This window comes from Apiospora hydei (assembly GCF_038363865.1).
Source record: "Apiospora hydei strain CBS 114990 chromosome Unknown utg000006l_segment0_segment0, whole genome shotgun sequence".
Classification (NCBI taxonomy): Eukaryota; Fungi; Ascomycota; class Sordariomycetes; order Amphisphaeriales; family Apiosporaceae; genus Apiospora; species Apiospora hydei.
This window is the reverse complement of record NW_027117365.1, coordinates 5,079,936-5,096,497: the sequence shown is the minus strand read 5'-3', so window position 1 is coordinate 5,096,497 and position 16,562 is coordinate 5,079,936. Positions and strand designations below refer to the sequence as shown.

General features: G+C 52.6%; 5 protein-coding genes across 5 annotated transcripts; 2 read left to right on the top strand and 3 right to left on the bottom strand.

The window, feature by feature from the left end:
• Positions 1-170: 170 nt before the first annotated feature.
• On the bottom strand, positions 171-837 carry PG997_008866 (uncharacterized protein; the record flags this gene model as incomplete). Its single annotated transcript, XM_066813181.1, has 3 exons — positions 171-255; positions 306-669; positions 777-837. The coding sequence occupies 3 exons, from the start codon at positions 835-837 to the stop codon at positions 171-173; spliced, it is 510 nt and encodes a 169-aa protein (XP_066668523.1).
• A 3,806-nt stretch (positions 838-4,643) lies between these two features.
• On the top strand, positions 4,644-6,142 carry PG997_008865 (uncharacterized protein; the record flags this gene model as incomplete). The annotated part of the gene is made up of 3 exons (XM_066813180.1): positions 4,644-4,807; positions 4,969-5,302; positions 5,369-6,142. Exons 2-3 carry the CDS (start codon positions 5,003-5,005, stop codon positions 6,140-6,142), a joined length of 1,074 nt encoding a protein of 357 aa, XP_066668522.1. The 5' UTR covers positions 4,644-4,807; positions 4,969-5,002.
• Positions 6,143-8,669: 2,527 nt separating this feature from the next.
• PG997_008864 (uncharacterized protein) lies at positions 8,670-9,695 on the top strand (the record flags this gene model as incomplete). Its single annotated transcript, XM_066813179.1, has 1 exon — positions 8,670-9,695. The coding sequence occupies one exon, from the start codon at positions 8,670-8,672 to the stop codon at positions 9,693-9,695; it is 1,026 nt and encodes a 341-aa protein (XP_066668521.1).
• Positions 9,696-11,244: 1,549 nt separating this feature from the next.
• PG997_008863 (glycolipid transfer protein domain-containing protein) lies at positions 11,245-12,088 on the bottom strand (the record flags this gene model as incomplete). The annotated part of the gene is made up of 2 exons (XM_066813178.1): positions 11,245-11,539; positions 11,763-12,088. 2 exons carry the CDS (start codon positions 12,086-12,088, stop codon positions 11,245-11,247), a joined length of 621 nt encoding a protein of 206 aa, XP_066668520.1.
• Positions 12,089-13,156: 1,068 nt separating this feature from the next.
• PG997_008862 (cyclopropane-fatty-acyl-phospholipid synthase) lies at positions 13,157-14,853 on the bottom strand (the record flags this gene model as incomplete). Its single annotated transcript, XM_066813177.1, has 5 exons — positions 13,157-13,267; positions 13,307-13,335; positions 13,374-13,630; positions 13,711-14,378; positions 14,452-14,853. 5 exons carry the CDS (start codon positions 14,851-14,853, stop codon positions 13,157-13,159), a joined length of 1,467 nt encoding a protein of 488 aa, XP_066668519.1.
• Positions 14,854-16,562: the final 1,709 nt, after the last annotated feature.

Genomic DNA, 16,562 nt, shown 5'->3' with positions numbered 1-16,562 from the left:
TTCACGTGCAACCATCGCCAGGCGTGAGTACCTCTCAACGTGTATGTGTAGGAAGCCAAGTAAATCAAGATTAAGTATATTAGCCAAATCGGTAAAATTACACATTCCCCTTCGCCTAATGAATGAGCAACCTCCGAATCATCTAGGTAGGATTATAGACGGCGCCCAGCCTAGGTGCAAAACTCGACAACATCGAAAGCGGCCGCGACCGCCTCCGCGAACGTAGCCGAAGCCGCAACCACCGCCGGATCGGACCTATCAAGACAGAAACCACCAATGTCAACAATCATTACATACATACACACGTATCCTTTTTCTTCTTCCCATCGATCGAACAGGCAGACAGAAACTTACTGGTCGCCCCCTGCAAAGCCGCCTGCGTAACATTAAGCCCCGCCTCGGTGATCAGCCGGGCATCGCCGGGCGGCGTCTGGCCGCTGAAGATGGCCACGGCGATCGACTTGATGGCGTTGGCGGACTGGTTGATGCCCTCGTTGGCCGCGTCCTTGGTCGCGGCGTCGGCGATGTCCTCGACGTTGGTCCGGGTCTCTTGCAGGCCGGCGACGATGCGGACGCGGGCCGTGTTGCACTCGAAGCTGCCGCCGTTGATATGGCGGGGGGCGGGGGGACGATGAGGGGTCTGTGTTTGGTTTACATTAGAGGGCGGATCTTATTAGGGGTCATATTTGTCCTTTGGGTATGGTATTCATGCATGTCCGTAAGGGGGCATTGGGGGTAAACGGCGATGCCAATGGGCGACGGTGGGGTTTACTCACGGGCTTCGGTGATTGTGGTGCCGACTGCGGCCAAGAGAACGAAGAACTGCTGGGCGTGCATCTTGGTAATAGCTGTGCTCTCTTTTATTCTCGACAAAAGGAGTGACAGGATATCACTTTAGAACACTTGATCACGGATTAGATAGATTGATAAAGGCGATGGTTGTTGGGCAAGCAGAGAACCGTGCTGTTGCGAGGTAGTTGAGAACCCGGCCAGGACAGCGACCAGCTGCTCATCTTATGTACGTATCTCTTTCTTCTCCGGGACCCATGAACCTGCTCTCGCAACAGGAAACGCATGGCTATGCACCAGTATGTGACGCCAAACCAAGATCTAGAGGTGATCTGGATCGACAGCCGGGTACGAGATAGCCTGGCTTGCCTGGGTAAAAGCGGGAGAAGCCACGTGAGCAGCGGTAGCAGGGGGCAAGGGGGCTATTCGAACCCCAGCGACGGTATGATCCACGTCTCTGATTGCCATATCCGACATGAATGATGGGATGGACAAACCTCGCAACAGCCGCATCCAGACTACTGGGACGGGCAGTATAAGCTTATTATAGACCTGACAGTTGGTGTTCCAATTACTGTAGTTGGCTATGCTTGCCCCTAGGATGGTGGGTAGACATCTCTGACCGTTTCGTTCAAGATGTGACTCCGTGTCGGCGTCCATACTGGTCTAGCCTGAGGGAAACGAAAATACGGTTATACCGATGAATCAATAATACCAGACAGACTCTTGATTCCTGATTCATCCGTTCGAACTCCGAGGCCAGCTGGAAGTGAAGCTTGATTTTCAATCTTCAGACCCCGCGGGGCTTAGGTCGCTACAGCTGGGTTAACCCCATTGCCCAATCAAGCCAATGCGCAATTGCCTCACAGGGGTCTAAAGCTAACCGTACAGAAATCCCGAGTCCAGGCATCTTTTCCTATCCAGAGTCTGTAGCAGTAGTGTAAGCGATGCCGTTGGTTCTACCTATACATAGTGCTTGGCTCGATCTCATTCGAGATGGGCGCGGCTCGTCATACTTGGACGATAGTGTCTGTGCCGAGTGCACTTGGCGAGACGTGCGACAAGACAGTCTGGGCTCTTCTCCTCTTCTCGGGCTGAAAACCCATTGTTTCCTGTTTGGGAACGATTGCAAGATCCGATTCGCCCAGGATCCTCCCACAGCTCTCGCGCCAAACCTGGTCGACCCCCCCCGGCTGCATCCCAGTGGTTGATTTGCAACAGTCTTAGAGCTGCCCGCCTGGGCAAGCGTCTCAAACGAACAGGTCGCAATGGTACCTACTGATACTCAATTGACGGCGCCGTTCAGGCATCGCCAAGCTAAGGAGCTGTTTTTACATCCTGGCAATTTCCGAAGAAAACACAACCCAACATGGAAGTAATGTTGAAGCAACATCACTCACTCTCAACGTTGTGGATATCTGGACTGTCGCTACTTGCTTGGCTAGGCCGCTCGCTAAGAGGATGCGGGGTAACGTTGTCGATGCCCAGACAGAACACAGACAAAGGTTTGTCTAGGATGCACACCTGCATAGAAGGCGACAAAAGGTATGGGAAATAAATCATGGGAAAACCCCAATTGGATAGCCTGTAACTGCAAAATAACGGCAAAAGAGGAGCGAGCGTGGATCGAACACGCGACCTTAGGATAATTGCGAATCTTGACTGCAATCCCACGCTATACCACTTAGCTACCGCTCCTTGGGAACCTCTCGGATCGAATATGCAAACCGACATCTTATCACAATATATACTTGCTCATCAATATGTAGCCCATCAACTACCTACACCAGCTTTCTTTCAATTTCCTTATTCGGCAGATGTAGTACATCTGCAGCCTGCGTTCCGGGTAAGAGCATATTGGTTTTCATAAAGGCGTTGCATATGAAACCTACCCACAAAAGCCAATGTTAACTCACAGTGGCATATACAACAAGTAACCCTTGGCTATGCAGGTTCCGGGCAAAGAGCTTTACATTTAGTCGGCGCGTCTTGAAGAAGTCGATCCATGAAGTTAGGCGTAGTGAAAGCTACATATTGCCCGTGCCCCCTCGTGGATGCTTCGTTTGCAAGAGTCGGGCAAGGTGTCCAGATACGAACAAAACTACCGAGCCACAGAGAAAGGCTGCCAAATAACTGGCTCTTTTTACTTCCAAGCACCATCTTCTACAACGGCTCTGTAAAACAGGTAAGTCACTGCTGCCTTGTGAATCCAAGCACGAGCTACCGGCAACCGAGCTATTCTGCCCCTTGACACAGAAGTGCTGCCGCGAAATAGGAGGCTGGGATGAGTCTGCAGTTCGCGATGCCTGAGGGAGTTTTTTGGGCAGAAACCAGGAAGGTTTGATGTCTACATCGCTAAAACCCGGTGGGTGTCTGATAAAATCTAGCCAGATGAGAATGTGGGCGGAGTCTTGGGTGGCCACATAGGGCAATCTAGGGACCGCGAAAGTGCGTAGGTCGATGTACCATTTAAACATTATGGGAAACCCTCGGGAGGAATTGGAGCAGTGCAAGCCTGTAGACCCAAGAAAATGAAAGGAGTAAATCTTGCATTATAGCGAAGAAACCTTGCACGCTCGTCATCCATGGGTTGGTCTATCCCTTGTACAGACTATAGTATTTGCCGTCATATACAAAATGTCCATACGGAGAGTTGTCCGGGGGCTGGGTGAAAACCAGGACATCCATCTGGCTGGTGCATAACTGGCCAACGTACCCCGACAGGTTGTGCATTATAAACACGTACAGCCATCTCCGAGAGCGGCTCAAGGGAGGGGGAATTATGATGGAAGGATGGCCCCCACTACGTTGCACAAGCACAGGCAGGATAACGTGAGCCACGATACATGGAGTGACCGGGCAGTAGTCATGGATAACTGGCCAAACCTTGAGGGGATACTACCCTCAAGTAAATAGGCTGATATCGTCTTCCAGGAAGGCCACAGATCTTATGGCGCCGAGAAAATGACAAGGAGAGGTCGTTATCGAATAACATGTAGCTAATCCGCTTGAGGACAGGAGGTGTGTCAGTGGGAGATGGTAGGTAATGTAGACGATGGATGGAGGAGATGGAAGAAGAAAGCATCGAAGAAGCGATGGAGGGAAAGAAGGAGAATCAGAACGAAGAAGAGCAGGGCACCGAAGACGTATCTGTTTGTGTGAAGAAAAGGGGCAGGAATTAGGCAGTTGCCAAAAGCGGTCATGATTGCCCGGGTATCTAACATAGGCGTTAGGGAATCTGCAACTCGAGATCTTCTGTATCGTTTTCTCCTTGTTTGCCAGGAAGTGGGTTGGAATTAGATATGCCTGGAACGCAAATCTGAAGGGAATCGATGGGTAATCGGAATCAACCTGCCAACAGACAAACGAGTTGGGCCTCGGAGAATGTTGAGTTGTACATGAATGACCTCGAGGAATGTAAATCATGCAATGCCACCCTGCCAGGTAGCCACTGTTCGATACCCTGGGCTTAATACTCAAAATTATAAGCAAACATATAGGTGAGCTGCACTGTTTGTAAGCCCATGGCATGATGGGCCAAGGATGGCCGTATCTATTGATTCTCATATCTAACATCGACATTAAAGCGGCCACTCAGCCCTGTTTCACCGCATCATTCACGCTTTATAGCCCGCCTGGATTCCATTCATAAGGTCATAGTTTTGTAATGGTTTAGTACGTCCTCCTAGCAATGCCTCTTCAACTCGATGATAAACACCATGTACAGTCAAGAGCGGGATACCAATACTGATTCTATGGAAGAATGGGCCAGGATCTCCGCTGGGTTGGGTTTGCTGCGAATGTGAGAGCGTGACTCCTTCAGCCAGTACAAGCTTTCTTATCGCTGTTTCCCAATGACCAAAACCAGAGCCAACGAGAAAGAAATCGTCTACGATGTTTATCACATTGCCGATGTTTCCTGGGAGGAAACCAACGTTCTGCGAGTGGATCCTGAGGATATCTGGCAAAGAAGCTTGCAGGCACACTCTGGCCTCATCATTGCTGCTGGAGAGTCTTGGTATCAGCTTGGGAGGGCATATATGTTCCCGACTTCCCCCACGGTCCGAGGAAGAAGAGGAGTCCAATATCACTAGAAAGAAGAAACCCAAAGCAAAAATTGTTGTCATTACACACTTTATTCGCATTATAAGGTATGTCCAACCCCTGCGACCAGTGCAGACGTGGCGGTAAAGCCGATGAATGCAAGCGCACTATGAAAACGCTCGACAACCAGCCCTGGGGAGCATGCGATCGATGTGTGCAGCGGAAACGGCCATGCTGGTGGACCGAAACGGAGACTGAGACGCTCATGGCTGTCGATATCTGGATTGTACTTTTGGACAGGCCTAAAAACTCTGAACCTGAACCTGATCATGTTGGCGCGCTGTACTGGAATATTCTCAAGAGTGCCGAACTTCAAAAGGACGCGACTGAATATATAGAGTCCGCTGTCGCCCGAGAGTATCGCGATGCATATGTCACACTTGGCGGCCATGACCCTGCTGTGAAGGCCGTAAGAAGCAATATCCTACCACAGTTAAACGAGGGGGACTTCATAAGATGGGCGACCGCGATGCAGGTAACTGCTGGTCAGGGTTATTATCAGCCACCCATGCAGGATGCTCCCCAAAGCGCCAGCAACGTCCCAGCCGGAGGAGAACTCCCAACTGGCGCTGTCAATTATAGCTCAGGCTCAACGGCGGCAGCACCCCAAGCAGCTACTGGTCTGTGGGAGCCTGTCGCGGATCCATGGATACTCGACAACAAAGCCGTGAAAAAGCTCTTACGGGGCCCGGTCAGAATTCGATGGTACCTGGAATACAACCTGGGCAAGCGAAGATATAACGAGATAGCTTCCGACTGCGATCGCTGCTTCCTAGCCCAACAGGATTGCGGCATGCGCCCAAAATATGGAGCCTGTGCTCAATGCGTTGAGAAAGCAAAAAACCCAAAGCAGGCGTGTACCTATAATGCCGTCAAAGCAGCTAGAGATATGAGGGAGAATGAGCCACTTGTTGGGGAGCTGGGAAACACTCGACTGCAGATTGAGAGAGTGGGGAAAAAACATCGCGAATATAGTGCTCAGGGTAATCGCGTCCAGTTCCAGACAACCAAACAACAACTAGAGCAACTCAACGCGAAGCTGACTGAGTTGCTATCCCCTCGAACTAGAGAAGCCCCTCGAACTAGTGAATCCCCTCAGACTAGTGAATCCCCTCCGCCCGAAGCAGTCACTCAAGAGTATGCGGCCCTTTCGTCGAACAGCGGAACTTTCAGGACGTTGGTTCCACGACCTGAACCCGACACTACGGAACAGTCACAGCAGGGTAAAAGGAGGAGGCATAAGAAGTAGGTAGTCTCTTTCAGCTACCACAGATGACGCCAACAAAGTGAACCTCAGGAGAAGCGTGGGAAACACAGGGTCAACACAAAGTGAGGCCGCACGAAGACACGGCCGACTGTGCGAACTGTCTCTATGGAATATGCAACCACGGGCTTCGGAAAGCCGGGAAAGGATTGATAAGGACTGTCATTACCTACATACATCATATCGGTGCTTGTCTTTCTTCACATAGTCGCTCATTTAAAGTCGTACGCTACACTTACAGCATATCATTTATCGCTAGAACTACCTGCTACGCTTGCTATCACTTTGACCTGAAGTAGAATGCTCACAATGTAGTGCTTACTCTTGACTAAGCAAATCGTATACGTAAAAGGACATATATCAAGAACATAATAGAAAAGACAATTGCGTAATGCGTGCCTTCATTCGAAAGTAAAGGTCGCAGGCGAAAAGGGGATTGGCGGGAGAGGTTCGGGGCAGGGTTGGTGGTGTTGCTGTCAGCGTTAGCACTAACCCCGGCGCTGGAATTAGTGGACCGCAAGTTTGGCAAACATGGCTCAATGCCTACCCACCAACAGTGCCAAGCCGCGTCTATTCCTTTGTTGATCGCATGGGTGTATGCGCCTGGTATGTATGTGCCTAGCGATGCTATCGTGGATTTTATGAGAATCTCATTTGGCAGCTCGCTTTTCGAATGCACGGTTTCCCAGCCCTAGATCCTTCTGCTGATATCCGCATAATGTCCTGGCTTACCCCCAGGTGAAAGACGACAGCTCACAGAGCAGCCCCGAGTCATGGTTACATAAGTATATATGTTTGCCATATAGGACATGAGTACCCACAATAGATGTCAGGGGTGTAGTATACTGCATGAAACTGCAGTCTCTATAGTAAACTTGACACTTCATGGCATCTTGCTAGTGTCCCACCCACAGCTTGAATGCGTTTAGACCTTTGGTAACCTACGCCACGGTAGAGTACCCAGGCGTATTTTTGGTGGTCAACCAGATACCTGCACTTCTTTATCACTGTACGAGTGTTCCGGGCGAAGTGTTTGCTTATTTTTTGCTACCGAGCGATCACCACTCCCGTGTTCGGACTAAGCGTTGGTGCCGTTCTTGTTGGACGTAGGTGCCCGACTGTCCGTCGCAAGCTCAAGTAGACACGCTCTTAACAAACTCGAGGTGTTTCCCTAACGAGGTGAGTGTTTGGCACGATTGCGAACATGTCCCAAGCAGTCGATTCCGCATTCAACGACATGAAACGTTGCTGCGAGCATGGGATCTGGTGGTTAGAGGGTTACGCGGCTGTTTTTCCCTCGAAGAGTTTGGTCATCTTGGAAGAGTCCCAGTAGATGCGGTTATGTTAGTGCGAATTTCTCATATGGATGCCTGCGAATGATGTTTCCCACCTGAGTTTGGGATTCTTTTGGAATTCCTGTGTCACCTGCAAATTGGCCCAGGAACAAAGGAAGCCGGCCTGGGAATTCGAAAATCAAGACCAACACGCCGCCCATATATGATATGTCATCTAACCAGGCACTCATCGGCCGGATCAAGCCCAGTTGGCGAACAGGTTAAGAATGAGGCATTTAATTAGGCCAGCTTGTCGACGCGCATGCGAGACTAGCGAGCAATCGATCATGGTGGAAACACCTGCAAGCAACCTCCGTTTCTGGCCGATCTGGTACCCAAGAGCACAGTTAAGTCGGGAGAGTCAAATACCCGATCGCATTCTCGAAACGGTGATATCGCTTTGGCCGAATTGAGGGTTCGAATGTGCCGAACTGGTTAGTTGCCCATAGTAATGGCTTAAATTGGCCTCTACATAAGGAACTTTGCCTCATGTCGCCGATGACACTGGATGTCACATATCAAACACTTAAGTCGCATGCGGAATGTAATGGAGAATGAGAAAGGCACCATATGACAGTTGAGAAGACATCATGTAGTAAGGGATCAAACCAGCTTCTCTTTGAGCTAGCACACAGTACCAACGAGCAAGCAAGCCTGTGCATTGCCTGTCCCTGTCCCTCGAGCTTCTGACCTGAAAACGACCATCATGGGAGACCGTTCAGGATATCCAACGTGACCAAGGGAAGATTGATTGCTGAGATGGGCTGGTCTATTCGTCATTAGCAGGTGGCCTTGGGCTCGAGTCGAACGGACATATAAGCCGTACCTCGCCTCCTGTAGATCTTAGACTCTACTACTCGGAGCACACGAGATCAGAGCAGGCAAGATAGGGGACGAAAGGAGTACACTTACCGTCAAAGTAACCGAGTTCTACATATCGTGGACGAAGTCTCAAACTCTACACTATGGACCCTCCATTTGACCCTTCAGGCGAGGACGCGAGTTGTGACCAGTGCAAGGTGATGGGGCATAATTGCACTTGGACAGCGACAATGACCGACGGCACTCCGTTGGTGGCCCGTTGGGGGATATGCGACATATGTTGGCGATTTCGCCGACCATGTTGGTGGTCCGGACAATCTGCAGAATTCCTGCAGCTAGTCGACCTTTCCGATGTGATGGTTCAACATCCCAAGGCGGACACGAGCGTGGGTACCACGCAGGCCCAACTGTATAAGGCTGGTTCCAGAGGCTACGTCGGACCTGCCCAGGAGCGCTTACGTAGCGCAGCGAGTTTCGCCGTAGTCCTGGAAGCGATGAACCAAGGTGTTGGCCCCTATGCGGGCCAGTCTGGCAACCCACCTGTCCCATATACCCAGTATGGGACCCTACCAATCTGGCAGCAGCAATATCAAGGGTCCGACGACGCGCAGGCTGGTCCCAGCGGATGGGAACACGCCGAGAGCGACCCAGACAACGAAGACCAAGGTGAGACCGACCCTGAAGCCGCCGGAGAAGGTGACGCTTCGGATGACGGAGAGGAAGGAGAAGCCATTCCGGAAGAAGACGAACCCGGCAATAGAGAAGGTCCGGCTGCTGGACCAGGCCCAGCAGCTGCAGCTGCTGCTGGGGGATCCAAAAAGGAAGAAGACCCAGAGGCTGCGCAGTACTTGGACCGGTATAGGGCCAAAGGCGCCAGGGGGAAACTGCGTAAGCTATGCGACGCTTGCCGGGACGCGGGCAACGAGAGTTGCCACTTTACGATACTCACTCGCAGGTGTCATGAATGCGGCAAGGCAAACGTACGCCACTGCACGTTCAAGGCGTACGAGAAGGCCGTCGCGCTCCAGGCGAAGCGGTCAAAGGCGCGGCAAAGGGCGCGAGAAATAGCACATACCCAGAAGCGGAACATGGAAGCCGCAAAGGCCAGGGCGGAGCGGGAGCGGGACAAGCCGGATACGGAGCACGAGAGGAAGCTGAAGGCCAGGCGCGACAGGCGGCACGAAAAAGAAGCCGCACTCCAGGCCGTCGGGCAGGAGACGCCGACCCAAAAGTCCAACCGAGAACGCCAAGAGAAATTCTCGGGTTTGTCGCCTGCAGCCCAGAAAGAGGTGCGGGCGAAAAACGTCGACGGGGTGAGAAAACACCTACATAGAGTAAAGGAAAGGAACGAAGCCAGTGGCAGCGGCCAGGGGCCTGCTTAGCAGCAATGTGCTTGGAATATGTGCAAAAGGCGTAGGGGGTCAATTTGGAGCAACGCGGCCAGAGACAGACTTGAGCAACTGAAGCGACTTGCACCATCTTCATCCCAAGTCCGTACCGGCGGTCTTTGGGAAGTCTATTCTATTCCTACTCCTGGAGCTTCATCTCCTTTTCATTAGTATTTCGGTTCCCCTCCTGGTGGGCGGTTCATACATTCTTTTCCGGTCGTCATTTCCTAGGATGAGATTTGGCTGATGCAGATATTCCGCGAGATACGGTTTCGGACTCTTAAGAGGAAAAATAGCAGGACAGTCATTACTTACACCATATAAGTATGTAGCCACTCACTTAATCGGATGCTGCAGGTACAGCTTCAATACATCTCAGTCCCAGAACTGGACATTCGTGTATCTGGACTCCTTTAATTGGCCAATGAACTTGTGCTTAGCCCTCATTCCGGCTTTTCTCATTGAAAATGTGTGATCTCCAATAGCCTGAAGTTTGCAAGAGGTCAGAGGCAGTTCCATACGCAGTGACATCCTGGGTTTAGTAAGAGTGTAGAAAGCTGCACCACCGACTCGAACCTGCCAGGACCGATACCCGCCACATTCCGGTAACGCAGTAGACCATCATCAACCTCCTCGAAGTGCCTTCAACTGCTACAAGTCTCTGTCAACATAGTACAGGTCGTGCTGGCAGATACCGCAAACCAAATACCCGAGATCATTCAGAAGCTCAGGGGTACAGCAACATGTGCCCCTCCCTGGACAACGGGGCTCTTAGCCAACGTACGCACACCAACAATCTACATGATCCAAATCCCGTCTACCAGGTTCCCGGTATACCTACGCCCTCATAAACCCTTGATGCTGTCTATGTATACCACTACTCCAACGTTCTTAACCCCCCTACTGCCTTCAGCGTTTCTGGACGCTCGCGAATGGCGAAGCAAACCGAGCTCAGCCGTCAGGGATAAAAGCGGACTCTGCCAATTCGGAAGACCATTACCCCGGTAGAGAGAGGAAGCAGGCAGCCACGGGGCATGTAGCCGTTGTGCAGTTCCCTTTCGGGTTGCCTCTACGTGTGTCCGCACACCCCCAACATTCTTCTCTGTAGACCATGAGAAAGGATGCAACTTCGGTGAACGCTTCTTCTGCTAGAAACCAAACCACCAGTAAACGTATCGTAATTCACAGGCACCGACCAGGTCAATTGTTGTGAACGCAAGACCAACGTGTGATTCTGCGAACCATAGCCATTGCAATAGCCATGGTCTCTAATGGAGTGTATTCTCTTGTGAATTCAGCAGGTTATCCGTTTTTCTCATGACATAATACCGTTCCATCGTGATACATGGGCTTCCAAATGCCTGTTTCCTCCATCCAGGTAGGCTATTGAGGTCTTCGTATATGTAGCACCAGCAGAGGGTAGCAATACTGCTAACCACGAGCCAATGCTCCTAGCTCCCCAATCCGGACCCCAAAACCCATGCACTTCTTCTTTCTTCTTTTTAACTCTTGTTGTTCGGTGAAAGTGGTAGTTGGTAATGATTTACCACTTGGCCTCCTTGCGGTCCTGGAAGCCCTTGAGGATGGCGACGATCTTGTCGAGGGCGGCGAGGTAGGGGCGGAGCTCGGCGACGACCTTGTCGTGGTCGGCGCCCAGCTTGCTGTAGAAGTCCTTGCGGTAGGGGCAGGCGCTCATGGCGGCGCTGAAGACGGGCTTGACCAGGAAGCTGTGGTGGGGCTTCAGGGTGTTGCCGTAGGCGTTGCGGAACGAGTCGGACAGCTCCTCGCTGTCCTTGGCCACGTTCTGGCTCAGTGCAATACACGTGAAGTCCAGGCCGCTAGGAAAGGGTCACAAGAATGTTAGCGGGGGAATGCTTGTGAGTTGTTCTTGTTATGGTGGGGGTGGGAGGAATGAAGCTCATGCCGCGTCGGGGGAAGAATGGGACGTTATCTGCCACCCAATGTGGGAGGGAGCATGCCTTCAAGCAAACAATTGCTGCAGGAGTATGCATGCATCGCGTGATATGTGTGTGCAGTATCAAGGCAGAAGATCAGACATACCGGACCAGCCAGACGAGACCCTCGGTGGCGACGTGCTTCTTGGTCTTGAGCTCGTTGATGACGAGCTCCTGGAGGGTGGCGCTCTCAGCAGGGGCGGCGAGCTGGCGCTCACGGATCTTCTTGACGTTGCCCATCATGTCGTTCTTGACGGGGCTGAAGGCGACGGAGCCGAGGGCGTCGAAGATGGTGGTCAGGGACTCGGCGGCATCGAGGAAGTCGGTGGTGGCAATGGCGTTGTCCTTCTCGGCATCGACGGGGACGTCGACGAAGGACTTCTTGAAGGTGTCGAGGAGGGTGCCTCCGGTGGGGAAGGTAGGGACCGACATGATGTTGATTTGGGTTTGATTGGGATGGAGCTTTGAGTGGTTTGTTCGTTTAAGCTATTGTCGACGAGATCGGGTCAGATATTAGTTGTGATGTACTGCAAGAAAGAGGGTACGTTGGCATGAGATGAGGCTGAGAGGGGACGGGCAGGAAGCTTTGATTGGGGCGTCTCGTACCTTTTCTTCTTCTTCTATGTGACCAGCACGACGTTTGATTTGATTGATGTGTGGTGATCGGGAGGAAGATGGGACTGGATGTATTTATGGAGGGAGCAATCAATGGAAGGAGCGGTGTCTACTTAAGATCAGGGGTTTGTTTGTGCCAATCTAGGTGCGTGAAAAGGGGAGCAGGGAGCTTTGGGATCGTGTCAACTTGAATGCTGGCAGGCTGGCAGGCTGGCAGGCTGGCCTGCTTGCAACGACCCCGCGCTGCTAGCATGCCTAGCATGCCAATAGAGCGAAGGGGGCTTGTGCCGGATAGGCTGGCGCTGGCTGAGGAGGGGTCGCCCAGCCGCTGGTGGGGTCGCTGTTCGAGAGCCTCCCGGGCCTCTTACGTATGCCCGTGACGCCGTAACAGCAGTATGATCTCACATCGACATCGAGGGACGGGCAACCTGATGGACTGGAACTGATGATATGGACTATTCATGGGCGGAAAAACTCTGGTGTTTCTGAATATCTGATGTCCCATCGGAATACTCTACAGATACCTCAAGAGCTGAGGTTGTCGCCGAAAAACACACAGACGGAGAAGTGCATTGGACGTCAAGGGTTATGTTAGGTGGTTTCGGTCCAGGGCCCGCCTGACGGACGGACTGAACATGCCACATGCACCGAGACCAATTACTCGTACAAGGCATTGCTCAGCAGATTACGCATTTCCTGCCATTGACTGATTCGATACCGTCCATTAAGTATCTACAACTCCAATTGGATTGGGGGCTGCTGCACGCTGCGCTATGCAAATGCAAAACAAAGATTCGTTGGACCCCAAAACGGGAAGCATTCTTCCCCGGGTCACCGCTAGCAAGACCAAGATCTGTACCGTACCGACTCGTCCATGCGGCTGGTTCAGATGGGAATATCCTCCATCAACTCCAGGGCGCCCTCGCGTCCCACCGTAATTATCACGTCACCCAGCGTCTTAGTGACAAAACCCGCTTCGCAGTAGGTGAAATAGTACTATCGATTCCGTTAGCTCAATCCAATCGCATCGCATACAAGTATGAGATGAATGAAATGTCGTGCATCTTCCATCAATGGAGTCATGTTTCCATTCCGCACTTACCTCCCATTTTCTCCGGAACACGTTGATCTCGGCCTCCGTCATGTTCGGATGTTCCCGCCGCAGCGCCGGCGCAATCGTCGACTCGAAGTTCTGCATGAACTTCTCCTTCCCACAGCCGCAGCGTCTTGGCGTAGTGGCCGCCGATGTTTTCGATCTTCTCCACAATCAGCGTGCCCTTGGACTCGGTGCTGATGTGGTTGAGTAGCTGTGTTATCGCGGGCAGATAGCCACCGGGGAAGATGTATTTCGCAATGAAGCTAAACAACTCGTCAGTTCACGATTCAAGCTCGTTTGATACCTACAGGTCTGTGAGGGACGTTGACGGGGGTTTGCTCACTCTTCTTTCTTCCCGAGCGCTTCGTATCGGTTCTCCGGCATCGTAATGCACTGGAACATGGCAATCCCCCCATCCTTCTTCAGCAGCCGATCCATATGCGAAAAGTAAGTCGCCAAGAACTCATTGCCGACGGCCTCGAGCATCTCGATCGAGACGATCTTGTCGTACGGCCTATCCGGCACCGCGAGGTTGCGGTAGTCCATCAGCTTCACCGTGATGCGGTCGGCGAGCCCGGCGTTGCGTATGCGCTCCTCGGCGAGCAGCTTCTGCTCCTTGGAGAGGGTCAAACTCGTGACCCGGCAGCCCGTCTTCTTGACCGCCTCGATGGCGAACGAGCCCCAGCCCGTGCCGATCTCCAACACGTGGTCCGAGGGCTTGATCTTGGCCCCGTCCACGAACCGGTGCAGCTTCGTCATCTGCGCCTCCTCCAGCGTCTCCTCCCGGTAGGAAGACCCCGTGGACTGCGGCTTCCAGATCGGGCACGAGTAGGTCATGTCCGGCGACAGAAACGCCGCGAACATGTCGTTGCTGATGTCATAGTGCGCCTGGATGTTCAGCAGCGCGTTAGACAGGGTGTTGGTGGTCCGCGCGATGCTGGTGATGGCGCCGGAGATGGTAGAGAACCACGTCGTTCCATTGCCCATCTGGTCTCTGTTGATAATGAAGAGCTAAAAGTACTGCGCATTAGATATCACCTTTCTCTCATCCAGAAGCGCATGCGCAAGATAGGACAATACATACCTGGAAGAAAGCAGTGAGGTCCTCGCAGTCGAACTCGCCCAGCATGTAGGACTCGGCGAAGCCCATGTCGGCGAAGAGGAAGAGGCGCATCCAGAAGGAGTCGTCCTTGACGACGATCTCGACGCGCGGGATCGTGTCGGCCTTGCGCACGGCATTCTGCCTGTGGCTCGGCATCTCTTTCGGGCTCGCGCCCAGCTTCTGTCCAAAGACCAGGCGCGTCCCGGCCGGCTGGTCGACGAGTAGCAGGGTGCCCACCTCGATCTTGGACAGGACCGAGAGGATCGCGGGCTTGGCGACGGCCAGGGCGGGGCCCCAGGTCGAGCTGCCCAGCTTGGTGCCGACGAGGTCGGCCCCGCGCATTAGGGGCCGCGAGACGAAATCCGGCAGCAGGGAGGGCGCCATTGTATGTATATGTCTCCCCTTATCGAAGTTGCAGTTAACCGGGAAAGTAAAACCGAAGCCTATCAGAATCGAGGGGGTTCTCTGTTTAGAGACCGCGCGAACAGCACCCGGCTATACCAACCAAGCAACAAAGAAGGGAAAACAAGGGCCCTCGGGTTGGACGGGCGATGATGCGAAGACCAGGCGAACAGACTCTGATGGTGTAAACGATCGCGGGCGCTAGCTAATCCAAATAGCTTCCTAGGAATTCCAGGCAGGTGGGTGTGGCAGGCGACTTAAGCTTATTCCGTTCGATTATTCTTCCAGAATGTCGAGTCTAATGATCATATGTAGAACTCTACAGTGGGCAACTCAAGGCAGGTCAAGGCAAGTCAAGGCAAGTCATGGTAAGTCATGGCAAGGCAAGGCAGATCTTATGTCAAAGAGAAAAATGTGGTGGTAGGGCTAGAATGGAAATACCACACACCCAGACACCACCCCTTGTCTACTTCAGCTGCTGTCATCGGTTCCATCGAATCTGGCGGAAAGAGTCCCAGCAGTTTAGTTACATAGTGGCGCACTGGCGCAACTTGGTCGCATTTACCAAAGTACGCCGTATCATTTGCTGGCCACCCAGCTGCATGCAGCCTCCCTCCCATCTCGTCTCTTGCAAGAGACAGGCGTTGTTTAGCACCAGCCCGAATCTACCTAGGCAGAAGATGAAGCAATCCTGCCAGTGCGGCCGGTCTCCCGCAGCGGAGAACCAGGGACGACGGACGGGGAACAGGGATGCTGAGAACGGCTTGGGCATAAGCCGATGCTAGCAAAGGTTTAACTGGCGACGAAGTAACTCTGAGGCGTGCACCAGTAATACCAGCTGCAGGCAATCCTGTACATCTTGCGTGATAAGACGAGCATTGGCGATGGTGATGTGAGTTCCCAGATGATATGTCATACAGTATATACAAAAATGCGAGGGATGTGGGAAGAGACATCGTGACATTGTGACATATGCGGCCGTAGCGGCAGGAATATCCGACCGCAACGGTGATGGATCTGATATGCAAGTACATGTAAGCAGTCGGCGATCTTCAATACGAAAGAAACAAAGATGAACGCAGCTAGCAAAAGTCAATGCCTTCTTGGCTCACCAACAGGGAAACACCAGCCTTCCCCGTTGACGTAGTGGAAACAATCGGCAGTCAGACGGTTCTCGATGAGGGAGGTGGGAGTGGCACGGGAGGGGTGACGAGGTTACCCGTTTCGTCCTGCAAATGGGATCGGCAAAGGGGTCCGAGAGATGCTAGCGTGCAATGCGACTGGTACCGCAGCGCAACGAGAGGCAGCATTGAAGGAGTTTTAGTTTCAGCGACCAAAGCAGAGCAGCACTAGAAGGAAAACGAGGGGTTCCGATGTGACAGCGGCCGCAACAAGAAACGTGGATCTGAGCACCCGTCGCCGTAGAACTCCCGAGGCTCCCGACGACGTGGTGTATCACGAACTGCGAACTACGTAGTTTGTATGGGGCCCTTCATGGTTGACGGTAGCCACCGCGATTGAATCTGTCTTGGTCTGTTGCTGGGATCGTTCCAATGAGAACTCTCCAGACCTACTCGGGGATTTTGTGTAACGAAGGCGGGTCAGGTGGTTGTCTTCTATGGCATCAAGACCAGCCAAACTTTCCAATGGGGAGCTGGCATAAAGTCACCGTCGTCGTCTGCATGATTGAA